At 35.5% G+C, this 16524-nt stretch overlaps 1 protein-coding gene across 1 annotated transcript in view; it reads right to left on the reverse strand.

Annotated features, from left to right (window-relative positions):
* NUP37 (nucleoporin 37kDa) overlaps window positions 1-15869 on the reverse strand; it is a 47185-nt gene extending 31316 nt beyond the window's left edge. Inside the window, exons 1-3 of the mRNA XM_012650270.1 lie at window positions 15793-15869; window positions 14372-14592; window positions 6259-6383 (exon numbers count right to left, since the gene is read on the reverse strand). Coding sequence (XP_012505724.1) covers window positions 6259-6383; window positions 14372-14527 — 281 coding nt within the window. The 5' untranslated portion in view covers window positions 14528-14592; window positions 15793-15869. The remainder of the gene's footprint in view (window positions 1-6258; window positions 6384-14371; window positions 14593-15792) is intronic.
* Between the last annotated feature and the right edge of the window lie 655 nt (window positions 15870-16524).

A 16524-nucleotide genomic window follows, 5' to 3' on the forward strand; every position in this document is an offset into this window, starting at 1 on the left:
ATAAGGTGATATCTCATTGTGGTTTTAATTTGCATTTCTTGAATGATTAGTGATGTTGAGCATCTTTTCATATGCCTATTGACCAATTATATATCTTGGTGGAAACAGTTATTAAAGTCCTTTGATCATTTTTTAATTGGGTTGTTTATTGTTTGCTGTTAGTTGTAGGAGTTCTTCATATATTCTGGATATTAACCCCTTATCAGCCATATGGTTTGCAAATGAATTTCTCCCATTCTGTAGGTTGCCTTTTGACTCTGTTGATTTCTTTTGCTGTGCGCTAGGTTTAAAGTTTGATGTATTCTCATTTGTCTATCTTTGCTTTCGTTGTCATTATCTAAGAAATCATTGCCAAATGGAATGTCATGAGGCTCTTCCCAGATGTTTTCTTTTAGGAGTTTTATAGTTTTCGGTCTTATGTTTAGGTTCTATTGAGTTAATTTTCGTATATGGTGAAAGTTACAATTTTATTCTTTTGCATGTAGATATTCAGTTTTCTCAACCTCATTTGTTGAAGTGATTATCCTTTCCCCATTGTGTAGCCTTGGTACCTTTGTCAAAGATCATTTGACCGTGTATATGAAGGTTTATTTCTGGGTTCTCTGTGCTGTTACATTGGTCTATATGTCTGTCTTTATGCCAGTACCATACTGTTTTCATTATTTTAGCATTGCAATATGTTTTGACATAAAGAAGTATGAAGACTCCAGCTTTCTCCTCAAGATTGTTTTAGCTATTTGGCATTCTTTGAGATGTTATATAAATTTTAGGAATTTTTTTCTATTTCTGAAAAAATGCCACTGAGATTCATAGGGATTGCCTTGAATCTATAGATTGCTTTGGGTAGTATGGACATTTTATTAATAATATTAAGTCTTCTAATCCATGAACACAGGATTTCTTTCCATTTATTTGTGTCTTCCTTAACTTCTTTCTGTAACGTTTTGTAGTTCTCAGCTTGTAAATCTTTTGCCTCCTCGGTTGTCTAGGGAGATTCTTAAAGCGTTCATATGAAAGGTATATTATGCATTACATTAGTGCATAGTTTATTGTGCATTTCTAAGTATTTACACAGTGCATAAGAATGCCGTATCATCTGTAGTAGGTTGAATAGCGGCCTCAAAGAGACATGTCTAAGTCCTAACTCCTGGTACCTATGAATATGATCTCAGTTGAAAATGGTTTTCAAACGTGACTGAATTAAGGATCCTGAGATGATCATCCTGGATTTATAGTGGGCCCTAAATTTAATGATGAATGTCTATATAAGACACAAAAAAGGAGAAACAGAGGAGAAGGAGATGTGAAGACAGAGGCAGAGACTGAAGTGAAGCATCGACAAGGCAAAGAACATCAAGGATTCCCAACTATCATTAGAATCTAAAAGAAAGGCATGGAATGGATTCTCCCTCAGAGCCTCAGGAAGAAACCAATCCAGCTGATAACCATGATTTCAAACTTTTGCCCTCCAGAACTGTGAGAATAAATTTCTGTTGTATTAAGTCACCACATTTATGGTAACTTGTATTACAGCCCTAGGAAACTAATATACCATTCTACTTCGTATATGAATACATGAATATTTCATTAAATAGCTTAATAAATGTTGAGTATCAAATTATCCCCTAAAAATCTGCCATATTTTACCAAGTAGACTTTCATTTGATTAACTAGTTCAGCCTAGTCTTACCTCTACCTCTTCCTATCTATGCAACTTGAAGATGGCATTTGACTGCTCTAGGTCTCAGTTTCTTCTATAAAGTGAAAGGGAATGGATTAGTTCACTTCTAATGCCCTTTCAGTTCATAAATGAAAGTACTCCATTAATCCCATTATAAAATGCAAATTTTTACTTCTTACAGTAAAATGTACAGAAAAAGAAAAAAATAAAATGCAAATGTACATTACTATCTTTACTTTCATTTACTCATATTTAATTAACAATGAATTATGAAAACAGGAACTTTGATTTGGGAAATTATAGGTCAGGCCAAAAAAAGGGGAGGGCCAAAACCCTACCAGGTCCACTTTACGGTCCTGATGGCAACTAACATGTTTCATCAAAAATAAAAAAAAAAAAAAAAAAAAAAAAAATCTCCTGTGCTGCCTTGGCACACACATGGTATCACAGGTTGCTAAACCCCAAGTTCTGATATCAAGGCCTTGTCCAATTCAGTCCAATATCCCCAGTCTAGGCTAGTCAACTTCCTTTTGGTACTGTCTTGTCAGTCCATGGCCCTATCCCTTCTTCATATTTGTTTTGCAGCTAGAAGAGACAAGAAAAGAAGGGGGGAAAGGAAAGAGAAGGTCTAAGAAAGATTAAAGAAATATGTGTCAGCTATTATAGAACCTGTATGTTTTTGGTATGTTATGGAATAAGTATGTTTTGGGTATGTTAAGGTCATAACCACTTTGGAAAACGGTTTGGCATTATCAATTCCTGAGTATATATTTAAAGAAATGTGCACACGTGTACACTAGGACAGATGTACAGGAATGTTCAAAGCAGTATTACCCATATCAACCCCAAACTGTAAACAATGAATGGAAAATGTACGATATATGTGCAATGAAATACTACACAGTAACAGAAATGATTAACTAGATCTACAAGTAGAAACAAGGATGAATCTCATATACATAATGTGAAGCGAACAAAGCAGGACAAAAAAGGAACATATATGGCATTATTCTATTCATAAAAAGTTCCTAAGTAGGCAAAACTAAACTATATTGCTCAGGGATGCATAAATAGCTAATACAACTACAAAGAAAGTCAAGGAAATGATTATCAGAATAATTATGAGAATGAAAACCTTTAAGGCGAAGAAAGAAGGTTAATTAGGGAGAGGCACACAGGGGACCTCAAGTGTTGGCAATGTTCTATATCTTGACCTGTGTGATGATTACAAGGGTGCTTGTTCTAAAACCATGTTAAAATGCACACATATACTCTATGCACTTTTGGGCATGTATGCTATGTTACACATGCAAATAAAGCATAAGAAAAACTAAAAAAAACAAAGCTTATTCTACCTTATTCTCCTCCTTTGTATTTGTCCCATTGTTTTTTGGGGTATTCATTATTTCTCCACTTATAAGAAACTTTAGAAAAAATTTGCTACAATAACAACACTAATGTTGAGGGCTTCCTACAGATTTCCTCAAAGCTATATAATAAATCATACATATCTGTTCAAAATGTCATCTCTAAAAAAGATACGGGCTATTTTGCAATATTTTTAAAAGAAATATCTCAAGCAAAAGGGTTTGTAAAGAGATATTACTAGCAGAAAAAGGCTAAGTTCAGTAAAAATGTCAGCAAACAGAGGAGTTAGTGATCAAAGAATACTTAATAAGAAAATTAATGAAATAATTTAATCTAGGATTAAAATAAAAAGAAAATCAAACACACAAAACTCTATGGCCAGTCTTGTGTTGTCCTATTTTCTTTGACTCCTTGATGCTTTAGGGGTATTTAAGTCAACCTTTAATTAAACCAGAAAACCTCAGAGGAATGAATGTATTCTCTAGCCTCTAAAAGAAAAGTTGGGATGGAAAGAGTAGGAAGGCAGGGAGAGAACAGAACTTAAGGCAGCTACATGCTAATGATAAACCATCAGTAGGGATTTCTTTCTAAATGTAGGGTAAAAGTTTATGATTGTAAGAGAGATCCTAAGTTATACCTTAGTCATCTTGACAGACCACTACGTAGTCATGAAAAATTACTTTTTATTTTAGAATACTATAAAAAATGTAAAGTAAAAAAAAAGAAGTATAGAAAATTACATATATAGTTTTATCACAATTGGTACAATTATGAATTAAAAAAGTGGAAAGGGTTTTGGGTATACAGATGGCATTCTTATCCTTTTTATTTTCTAAATTTTATATATTAAATATTATGATTTTTATAATACAAATATATAATTTATTTGAAAAAAATAAATTATGTAGTCAGTTTGCTCTAAACATATTCTTTAAAATTAATGGCTGGTTAACATCTTCTGAATTTATATTTGTATAGTTCCAGAAAGGATTTGAGGCAGTTTACCAAAAAGCAAGGTAAAAAAACAAACAGAAAACAACCAAAAATGATGAAACATAAAAAATCCATTAAAAGGAGGACAGGAAAACAAGCACCAAGCAATAAGGAGGGTAAAGAATACAGCAGCAGAATATTTAGGTTAAAGTAAGCATCACAAAAGTTAACTCAAAACTGGAGAAGAAGACCATTTCCACAGCTTTCAAAATCTGCTAAAGAATGAATGCAAAGAGACTTGCTCTTGTTTAGGGCCAGATACTGTGAACACTTTCTTTTAACATAAATGGAAATGAAAAGCACACCAGTTTGTTGGCAATGACACATGTATGTTGAGAAGAGTTGTCATGCAGATGATTCAAAATTAAGTTAGCTAAAAACCTGTAAATACGTCTAAGATAAAAACAGAGTAGCTTCACAACCTTGTTGTAGGTAAAGACTTCTTTCAGAGGAAACAAATATACAAAAAAGTGCTCAACATTATTAGTTTAGAGGGAAATGTCATTGTGTTATCAACTAAAATAGCTAAAATCAAAAAGATTGATAATAATAAATGTTGGGGAATAGGAAGACCACTCTTCGATTATTAGTGGGAACACAAAATGGTAGAGCCACTTTAGAAACTGGCACTTTTTTAAAATGTTAAACATGTATCTACCCTGTGACTCAGCGATTCTATTCCTAAGAGAAATGAAACCATATATCCACCAAAAGCTGTACACAGTGATGCTCATAGCAGTTTTAGTCATAGTAGCTAAAAACTGGAAACTGTCTTGGTATCTACTTAATGGAGAATGGATGTAATACACAGGTAATGAAATATCACTCAAAAATAAAAAGAAATACGACAACATAGATAAATCTCAAAACCATAAAGCCAGACACAAAAAACAGATTTTGTATGATCCCATTTATATGAAGTTCTAGAATAGGCAAAACTAACTTCTGGTAATAAAAATCAGATCACTGGCTGCTTCAGCAGGGAGTGGGGTACAGGGATTAAATGAGAAGGAATATGAAGAAACTTTCTGAGGTGACAGAAACACTGTGCATTAATAGGGTGTGGGTTATACAAGTGTATGCATTTGTCAAAACTCATAAAACTATACCCTTCAGAGCTGAGAATTTCACTGTACCTAAATTATTTATTAATTAAAAAAATTAAGTTGGCGGCCGGGCGCGGTGGCTCACGCCTGTAATCCTAGCACTCTGGGAGGCCGAGGCGGGCGGATTGTTTGAGCTTAGGAGTTCGAGACCAGCCTGAGCAAGAGCGAGACCCCGTCTCTACTAAAAATAGAAAGAAATTAATCGGACAACTAAAAATATATAGAAAAAATAATTAGCCGGGCACGGTGGCGCATGCCTGTTGTCCCAGCTACTCGGGAGGCTGAGGCAGTAGGATCACTTGAGCCCGGGAGTTTGAGGCTGCTGTGAGCTAGGCTAACGCCATGGCACTCACTCTAGCCAGGGCAACAGAGTGAGACTCTGTCAAAAAAAAAAAAAAAAAAAAAAAAAAAAATTAAGTTGGCTAAATAATAGCCAATTTATGGTTGCTAAGTACTGTTTACTAAAAGAAGATATATCTTTTAGATTTGACATTTGTACGAAGCCAGATTAGTGTTGCGTAATCATACTTTAAATAACCTGACACATTCTTGCCCTTCTAATGAAGACCTCAGCAGGTATTATTAGGATTTTTTGCTTGCAAGAATAATTAAAGCACATAAAAAAGAAAACAGAAATAATATTTTTCAAAATGTCATCAATCTTTTTAAATGCCTTCATAAAAACTGAAGCCCAAGGACTGGAACTACACATTTATGTACTGTTAGACATGAAAATGTAATCTTGGCCTATGTATGGGACAGGGAGGCTCATTAATGTCTCAACCGTATTTAGTTATTTTAACAGAGCTATACTTTCCACAAAGTGGTAAATGCAGTAAAGAACCTGTAAAGACTTTGATTCAGATGAATCTCAGGTAAAGAGCTTTGTAGTTTGGCACAAACACACGGTCATGGCATCACTGTCATGGTTGCATATTTAAACCACAAATTCAAGATGATAAGCCTCAATTGCAAATGTCAAAATATCTAATATCTGGGGTTGTGGAACATGAAAATGGGAGCAAAAAGTCCCTATTGTCAAAAACTTCAGATCATTTAACACAATCAATGTACATTAATAAATACTGCATTTGATTCTTTTATACTTACTTGATTACCGGAGGCAACGAATCAAGTCTAGTCTCTGGACTCCAAGCTATGCCATCAACCCTGACTCCATGGTGAAATGTTCGTAGTGTTTTATAATGAAGTCCTTCAATGTCTGCTTCTTCCTCCTAAGCAGATACAGTAAATGTTTCAATAAGCTATGAGAACAAACAATACAATACTCTATATTTCACTACAATGAAGAATTTACCAAGAGGTCATGTACATGCTTTTGAAAAGTTCAAAAATAAATTATATAAGTTGACATTTAATTAGTTCATTGAATAAAGAAAAATATGAAGACGTCTAAGCCTCATGAAATAACTCTAAGAAAACTAAAACCAAATGATAAACATATTATACTTTATTTTAGAAGACATTTCATAAGAGATAGAATAAAAATGCTCTAAGAATCAGAATAGTCCAGGTAAATGAACTACCATACATGGATTATCAGCTGAAAACACAAATAAATACACTGAACATAAAATTTTGATTATGTGGAAGATACTTTGGGACCTTATGATGCCTCTAAGTTATTAATTATAACAGTGTCAATGGTTTTCAAGTAGTATTATATGTGGTACTATTAATATATATGTGTAAGATGCTACAAATAATTCATCTGCACTATTACAGTCTATGAATAGTGAATACGTAAAAAATAATCTGGTTAATTTAGTCTTGGACATTTGATTCTGGGTATAATGCTTAATAAAGTCAGCTTATTTACCTGGTTCAGTCCTACTAAAATGATTTCAGTTTCACAGGAAGGTGAGGAAAAAAATGAATTTTAAAAGTCAAGCCATCTATCTCTGACAATGGGGACAATAACCCAAAAAGCTCTCTCAATACAAACATATTAGAAAAATGAAAATCCAGAGAAATAAGTGAGTATAAGGCATGCAGCTGTTGTAAGGGCATTTGCCCACATCCAGTGACTTAAAGTTCCAGTTTACAAGGGACAGGAGACAAAGCTTATACCTATACAAGGAAGGAGTCCAGAGAGAGATCTCTGTATAGATCCAGGGCCCTTAAGTGGGAAATAGGAAAAAACAAAAATAAAAAACCCTGCCATGCAAAATATCTACCATGGGTAATGGCCAAGAAAGAGAAAAAGAAACTTGTGAGAAATCTCAACCATTAGCTGGCCCTAGCATGAGTTTGGGGCTTGAATTCACATTAACAATGTGGTCTAGAAAATGACAAAGAACTTATTTCAAAGTGATCTTATGTTGGTAGTGGCCTCAAGCACCTGAAAAAGAAAAAGGCAAAGTATCCCTGGATGAGCTATAATATCTCTACCTAGGCTTCCAAAAGTTCCCACAGAATGCATAAAAGCATAGATTAGAATGGTGGCTACAGCAGGAGGGAGGGGAGGATGGGGAAAGGGGAGACGTTGATCAAAGGGTAGAAAGTTTCAGTGAGACAGGAAGAATAAGTTTTTGAGATCTATTGTACAACTATGGTGACTACAGTTAACAATAATTTATATTTCAAAATTACTAAGAGTAAATTTCAAATGTTTCACCACAAAATTGATAAGTGAGGTGATAGGCATGTTAATTTGCTTGATTTAACCATTCCACATTGTATACATGCATCAAAATATCACACTGTATCCCATAAATACATACAATTATTATTTGTCAGTTAATAATCAAAAAGGAGGCTGGGTCTCGTGGTTCATGCTTATAATCCTGGCACTCTGGGAGGCGGAGGCAGGAGGATTGCTTGAGGCCAGGAGTTTGAGACCAGCCTGAGCAAGAATGAGGCCCTGACTCCACAAAAAATAGAAAAATTAGCTGGGCATGGTGGTGCACTCCTGTAGTCTCAGCTACTCTGGAGGCTGAGGCAGGAGGATTGCTTGAGCCAGGAGTCTGAGGCTGCAGTGAGCTATAATGATACCACTATACTGCACTCTAGCCCAGGTGGCAGAGCAAGACCCTGTCTCATGAACAAACAAACAAACAAAACTTTTAGAGATGAAGATACCACAACTGAAATAAAAAATCAATGCTTAGATGCAGCTGGAAGACAGATTTGAAAAAATTACTCAGAATGCAGTAAAGAGAAGAAAAAAAGAGAGGTTAAGAGACGTATAATTCACTGAGAAGTTCCACCATCTATCTTATCTGGGTTGTATCAGGAGAGAATAGAGGGAATGGGGGAAGAGGCAGTATTTGAAGAGATAATGGCAAAGGGTTCTCCATACCTGATGACATGCATCAACAGCCATATTTAGAAAGGACAATAAATCACAGGCAGCTTAAATCAAAAGAAATCTATACCTAGATATTATGTAGTGAAACTTCAGAAAACACACAGACAACAAACACACACACACACATAAAGAGAGAAATCTTAGCAACTGCAGCCAGAAAAGACTAGTCTTGTATAAAAAAGATTTCTTACACAAGGGTAATAATTAGTCCAACAATTCACTTCTCAGAAGAACCAGCGAAAGCAGGAAGACAGTAGAATAATATTTTCAAAATGCTGACAGAAAAAACTGTGGACTTGCAGACACACAAAACTGATTTTCAACAGTGAGGGTATATTAAAAATATCTTTAGAAAAACACAAAAAAACAAGAGTTAGCATCTCCGTAATACTTGGCAAAACATGGCTCAGAGGCCCAATCTGGCCCATGGCCTGGTTTTGTATAGTCCACAAGCTAAGAATCATTTTTACATTTTTAAGGAGTTGTAAAAAAACAAAACAAAACAACAACAAAAAACAAAGAATAATATGCAAGAGACCTTAAGTGCTTGGCAAAGCCTAAAATATTTACTATCTGGCCCTTTAAAAAACTTTGGCAACTCCTATAGTAAATGATGGGCTTTTGGGTGAAGAAAATGGAGGCTTGAGGTTTAAGAAACAGTGAGTTAAAAAGATCAAAAGCAAACAGGTGGGTAAATGTAAACAAATATTAGTCACATAAAACAAAACTATCTAAGTGGGGGTTAAAATGAAAAGAAAGAGAATTAAAATCTTGGACAATAGTAAGTCTAGAGGAAAGACAAAAGTTCAAATATTTAAGATTCTACTCTTCATGAAGAAGGCAAAAATATTAATTTTGACTTTGTCTAAGCATGCATGTTCAAATGTCTTTGGTGACCATTAAAAAAAGGGAAATAGCATATAAAGCTTCCAAACTAACACGGAGGAAGAAAATGAAAGGAGGGAGTACAAAAATACAAACAGAAAACATAAGAATATGCATATTGGCAATGTTTTCAATAGTTAAAAAACTAAAAATAACTCAAATAGCCAACAATACAAGAACAGATAAGTAAGCTGTGGTATATAAATACTAAAAATACCACAGATAATATGTATTATAAGCATAAAATATTGCAATTATAAAAATAAGTAAATCATTGTTCTGTTATTTAAATAGATATCTGAACTGGGTCTAGAGACTAAAGCAAAATTTTTCATGATAGATTTGTCCAAGGAATCTTCTGTATTAAGTAACTATAGCTACCTTTTATAAAAGCTTATGGGATTATAAAATATCATCAGGGAAAAAAATACAGAGCAGGTAAAACTTGATATTTGATGGAATACATACGTCTAAATTGATAGGAATTACCTGAATGCCTGTTCTAAGGATTCCATTCACCCTGAATCTAAATGCAAAGTTTTATAATGTATACTTTAATGGAATCCAAGTGGATATGTTGATTTTTCCAGGATAGCCTTTAGGATCCTAGTAAAGTCATTTCACAGATATGCTATACATGTCTTTCTCTACATAATTCAGATACCCTTTGAAAATAACTTTAAATTTCAGGTGAACTTAGCATTAAGAGCAAAAACTTTTTCCATAAATGGAAGAAGGAAAGAAAAATACTATCAAATTGTATCACTTCATAAATTGTGTGTATTATAACTGTAGAGCTAACAGCCAGATATGCCAAGGCAGCAGCCTTTAAGCAATTTTAAAATAAGTTTAGGAGCCTAATCATAGCTGACTTCATAGTTTGGGTTACATCTATTTTTCCACACTTGACAAATCAATCCTCTAAAAATGAAGCTTTACATGAATATACACACTATTTTGCTACTGTAACAATATTGTTGACAATTAGGTCCTATCATTTGTTACCAAATTATATATAGAATTATTGGGTGGTCAAGAGGATAAAGAAATCCCAGGGACTGTATAAGCATGAGCTTTTTGTATTACCAGTGAAACCTTTTTTCCTGGCAGCACTGTCCACCATTGAGCCAACTAAAAGGCCAGGGTGTGCGTGTGGTACACAGGCAGAGATGAATGTTATTTCGGATTTAGTTTGGGGTGTAGGCAGTATTGTATAGTCAGGAAATTAAGGCACTTTGGAAAACTTGCTATAATACAATGATTATACAAGGCTTCGGTATATTTGAGGTTGGGGCAAAGCCAAGTTGATGGAAGCGCTATTCTAAGGGTTTGAAACTGGTAGGTCCTCCCACCACACCCATTTTACGTCCAAACACAGAATTTCAGTTAGAAAAGACTGAAGTTTATCTATTTCAGTGTTTTCATCTAATGCTTGAATCTCTAGTAGAACATCTGGAAAAGAGTTTACGTAACCCGTCTGTGAACACTTCTGGTGAGAGGGAATAGCTACTTCTTCAGGGAGCTTATTCAGTGGAGGCTAGCTGTAATTATTAGAAGAGTTTTCCTTAACATTAAGCCACAATCTGTTTCCATGTAAAGTCCACTCATTGCTCCAAGTTCCACCTCTGAAACCATACATAGTGAGTCTATTTAGTGATGGCAAATATCTGGCCATAGCTGAGCTCCCCTAGGTGAACATACTCTAAGAAGCAGATTTAGCATCAGTCTTAAAGCACTATAAGCAACAACTCTAATCAAATAGAGGTGACAACATAAAATCCATTTACCGTTCTGACAGTTTTAAACATTTCAATACTACTCTGAATTTTGTCTTCAAACACATTATTTCCTATAAATTATAATATACTGCTAAGAACTAAAGATTATTATTATTATTATAAAGATTGGCAATTTACAGAGGAAGATACAGAGAGAACTGTGCTAATATAGTAGCCACTAGATACACAGGGCTTTCATTAAGCACTTGAAATGTGGTTAGTTCAATCTGATGTGTATATATTTTATAAAGCATAAAATACATACCAGATTTCAAAGACTTATTATGAAAAGAATATAAAATTTCTCAATGATTTATATTGACTGCATGTAAAATATTTTGGATATACTGGGTAAAAAAAACTGATATTAAAATTAATTTCACCTGTTTTTTACTTTTTGTAAGGTGGCTACTACAACATGTTTTATTTGTGGCTCACATTATATTTCCATTTGGCAGCATTGAATTAGCTCCCTTTGGCAGTTTAATCATTGCACTGACTCATGGTGCATGTTCAGGTGACTAAAATCCCTTAAGTCACAGTTCTCCCTTCTAGCTCTAGCAGTCTATCATTTTAAGACTTTATCTTTATTAAATTTTAGCTTGTTCAACTTGGCCCATTAATCCAATCTATTAAACAATGTTTGTTTCCGAACACAGTCTGGCATATAAAAAGTGCTCAATAAATACTTGTTAAGTGAAGTTTGCCAAGTGCTAAGGTATCCTTCTCAATTTCATGTTCCACATAAATCAAATGTGCTTGCCTAAATCAACGTTCTCATCCAAGTTCCACCAGAGGCCTCAATTCATTTAATAAAGACTCTGAGTAGACTTACAAATGTTCACACTCCTGTGCTTTTTAAACATAGGGCTTTTATAGCAGTTTTCTTATTGCACTGCTTTACATTTAAATATTTCCTTGAGGGCAGGGTCCTCGCTTTTTAAACTTCCTGGCATCTGGTATGCACTTCATGAATATTTCACAAATACATGACGCAATTAATAGTATTATCATTCAGTTCATATTTCCATCGTATTCAAAAGGAAAGCATGAGAGTCTGAAAAATGCTATTGAAATTCAAATTCGCTATATCTGCAGTGTTTTCTTAATGGTCTTAAAATAAGGATTGCTTTTCGGACATGAATGTGGAAATCTTTCAATTTAATTCACCTTTACTTAGTTTTCTCTGAAGACTAGAGGCATGAAATTAGGTGCTATGCAACTTGAAGGTTCTAGTATGAGAATATGAATAATGTTTAATAGTATTTACCTAAATAATAACTTCAAAGGAAAGCAATAATTTATTCAGAAACAGTCTTAACTATATTTCCAACACCTGGCACAGAATGATTTATAGTCACTACTTGTGAATATATAATAAATACTAATTTCCTTAGGTAATTTGGGAATAAGACCTACACTGCCAATCTCGTAGGTCTGAGAATCAACTGAGATGATACATGTGACCATAAATCATAACGGAAATACAAATGTTTTTACTAGTTTTTTCTCATTTTGTCATTTTCCTTCTGTCTTCCATTTTCTCTACCACCTGTCGTCTTTGCCTTTCTCTTTTCCTAATTTGTTCTCCCTTCTTGACTTTCTCCCTCAACATTTCTTAATTGATCATAAACTAGAAATAAATATATTTTTTCAGTGTTTTTGAATGCAATTTTATATTCACGACTATTAATTTTAAAAGTAATGAAGTACAAAGTTAGTTTCACTTGTAGGGGGCTGTTTTATTCTTTTATAGGCTGATGGCCTGCATAGAGAAATGGTTTCTTCTGTCTTTTCAAGAGTATGTTACACTGTCTTAATCTAATATGACTTTTAATGGTCCTAATGTGGAAGTACAGCCGAAGTCAGGCTGAGGGCCATATTTAGCCTAAAAGCTAGAAATTCCTACCTCTACTCAGAGACAATGCGGGATAGCCTAGGAGTTCTCATCTTCTACTGAGACACCAACAAACTAAAACTTTTAATTTATACTCCCTCTTAGGATAAATATGAATACATCTCAATTTTGTATGACTTTATACATTTATTGTGCTGTAAAATGCTAAACTGCATTTTTATGTCAAAACAATGTAAAATGTGGAATGGCCTCATGAGTAAAAGAGGAAATGTTTATAATTATATATCACTTTAATAATATAATTATAAATTTTTCAGAATTGGTGACTGCCAGATTACCTCATTTACTAATTATAAATTGAGAAATACAGTTCTATTAATAATATCCTGGTAAACAAAGGAGTAACCAGAGTTCCTAGGGCTGAACTTTCATTGTTCAAAGTCTCTTACACGTAGAACTAGCTTTCCTATGAGAAAACATGGTGTTTACCACAAAGTAATTTTATTTTGATGATTAAATATGGTATATAAATCTGGGAGTGTCGTCACTGCCCCTAACAATGACAACTAAAACATACATGCAGATTACAATGTGCCAGATGCCTTCTAGAAACTTTATACATACTAACTCATGATATTCTCATAAAACCCTATTAAGCATTATTTTCCTCATTTTTATAGAAGAGAGGCAAAGTACTTGCTCCAGGTCAGATAGCTAGTAAGAGGTAAAGCCAGGGAGGAGTAAATATCTAAGCATTTTGATGTTAGAATTCACGCTCTTAATGGCTATGCTGAACTGCCTGCCCAATTAATATGATCCTAAACTTCATACATATATATATAAATTATATATATAATATATATAATTTTATATATATATGTATATATATATATACACTCTAACTCTGGATGTATAAAAAGTATGGGAGCATATTAGGGAAGCTGAATATCATGAAAGCTATAAAATCTCTTGAAGGATTGTTTTTTTAGGCTCTCAGTATTAGCTTGTTTTCTGTGTCAAGACAGAATGTAGAAAAATTGTAATTAATTGGATCTCATTTAATTGGGGTTTCTCCTGTACATAGCAATGTTCAGTTAATCATGGCCTTCAATTAACAGAATATTCCACTACTAATCATGAGGCAAAAGAGGAGTCTCATACTGTCCTTTTTCACCATTGATATAATAGCTGCACGAATCTCCGGCATATATTATTGAGAATGTCTTTCTGTGTGGTTCTTCTTACCTCTGGTTTTTGTTTTTTTCTTTACATTCAAATTCAGTTTACTTTCAAAGTTTAGCTTTGGTTTATATAAGTTTTCTTATCAGAGAAATAACTTCATTGTCATTCACTGCAGTGTTGTAGACTAACCTGAAATGTACACGTGCCAATCACCACATAATTATTGCCACCATATGCAATCAGATTTCCTGAATCCCCACTCTCAAAGGGATTAAATTCTACGACATGCACATAATCTTCACAATCCACAGTGTAGGCAGCATTTCTTGTGGCATCTTGCTTCATCTTGTATGTCAAAACTCAAGCAGTTGTAAAAATAAAATAACCTTCTACTGGACAAGGTCACGAAACTGTGGATTACAGCACAGATAGAGTGTTAGTTATTCAGCAAATGCATCGAAATAAGGTTGTGGCATTGCAATGCCACAGACATTTCAAAAGAAACATTTAAAGTACTTATCAAGAAGCAGAAACTGTAGGGAAAAAATTCAATCTAATTATTAATGGTTGAACTCTTGCTCCACAGCTTTCCTCTTTTCCACATTTGTAAGTGATACCAGCAGAATATAACACGATAAAATTTTGGTCATATTATCTACAGTGAGTACTTAAAGATGGAATCACTTTAACAGCAAATATATTCATAAAAATTAATGACAGTTAACATTTATGGAGCACTATCTGTAGAAGTGCCATGTTAAGCATTTTACTGACATCATCACACCTAATATGTGTGCAAATCTAAAGGCAGGTACAACATATGGTCCTCATTTTACAGATGAAGAACTTGAGGCTTTAGTAGGTTAACTAACTTGCCTCATAAGCAGTGTCAGGATTTGAAAGACTTCATTATATACGGGGCACCAGTGTTGGAAAAGAAAAACACAACCTCCTGGCGTGGAGGAGATCATAACTAGGAGGGACAGTTATGATTCAGCGTTAAAAGTGGTACCATATAAGTAGATACAAAATATAGTATCTTGAGGAAGGAGTGCCAACCTGTGATATAAAGACACTATTCATAAAACCAGACAGAAAACCTCAACCTATCAGGGCCAAGTGTGCATTCTGGAAGTATCATTCCCCCATGAGAATGATAGATTTTAAAGAGGTTTTTTTTTTTTTTTATTTAAACTAGACTCAAGTGTTTTCTTAAAAACAGTTGGGCTCAGAAACACATCAAGCACCTGGTGAGTATCTACTGCGAATCAGATGAGTCCCACCTCAGCAAGCTTATAAACTAGTAACCTTAGGAATGGGCATCTGGGACTGGACACTTGCTAAGGGTGGGTGACCAGCAGGTGGCAAGGCGGCATGGGAAGTGCAAGAGATTAGAGGTTCGGAAACTCGGTCTCAGCTCCTCACCTACCGCTCATTAAAGCAGTGCACGGTGTCACTACATTTTCAGGACCTCACCGTAAAAGGCAGGCAGGACTTGCCCCTCTAAAACTGGAAGAGCAGAGGAGGGAGGGAAAGAGAAGTCACTGCAGTGAGCCCCAAAGCCTCTCCCCAGGCCAGGCGAGTCCCGAGAGACCCCGTTCCCATCTCACCGAGCCCAAGGTCGAAAGGAAGAGGGAGGAATTCCCCGAGATAGGGTGGGAGCGTGGGGCGGCCCGGAGCAAAGCGACGCGGCCCTTTGGGCTCCCCGCGCTATACGAACCAGACAGCGCCGAGAGGCGACCAGAGGGAAGTTGATCTTCGCGGAAGGCTGCCGCAGCGCGCGCCCGCTCTGCTTCCGGGTCAGAGGGCGAGCGCAGCGATTGGCTCTCGGCCCTTCCCGCGAGATTTGAAAAGTAACCCGCAGCGACTAGGGCTGCTTTGAGAAAGCAACTCGGAGGGGTATCCTTCGGTCGTGTTTGCATCTCGCAGATCACCTCAGAGCCAGGTGAGTCTCACCTCTACCTCGCCCGCCTGTCGCACTTTCAAGTGATGATTTAAGCTGTGGCTTGTGAGGGCGTTTTGGAGACTGCAAAGTGCCATGTGACCTCCTGGGGTGTTACTTGTGCAGTGGCTTCGCGCTGGAGCTTGGTTGGGTCTGGGGTCGTTGAATGGAGTTCACAGTATCTAATGATGTAGCTGGGAGGTCCTGAGGGATTTTGTCTGCACATTGGAAGCTTGAGGCCCATAGATGCCTACTTGAAGTCCATTAGTTGGGCAGGAAACTAGGGTTCTAGTTCCACGACGAATGCGGACTTAAGTTCCTCAACTTTCCACCCCCCTATTATTATAATAAATCCTTCCAAGGAACCTTTAGGACCTGCACTCTGACAATGATAGCAGCA

Source organism: Propithecus coquereli, unplaced genomic scaffold, assembly GCF_000956105.1.
Source record: "Propithecus coquereli isolate 6110/MARCELLA unplaced genomic scaffold, Pcoq_1.0 Scaffold316, whole genome shotgun sequence".
NCBI classification, from domain to species: Eukaryota; Metazoa; Chordata; class Mammalia; order Primates; family Indriidae; genus Propithecus; species Propithecus coquereli.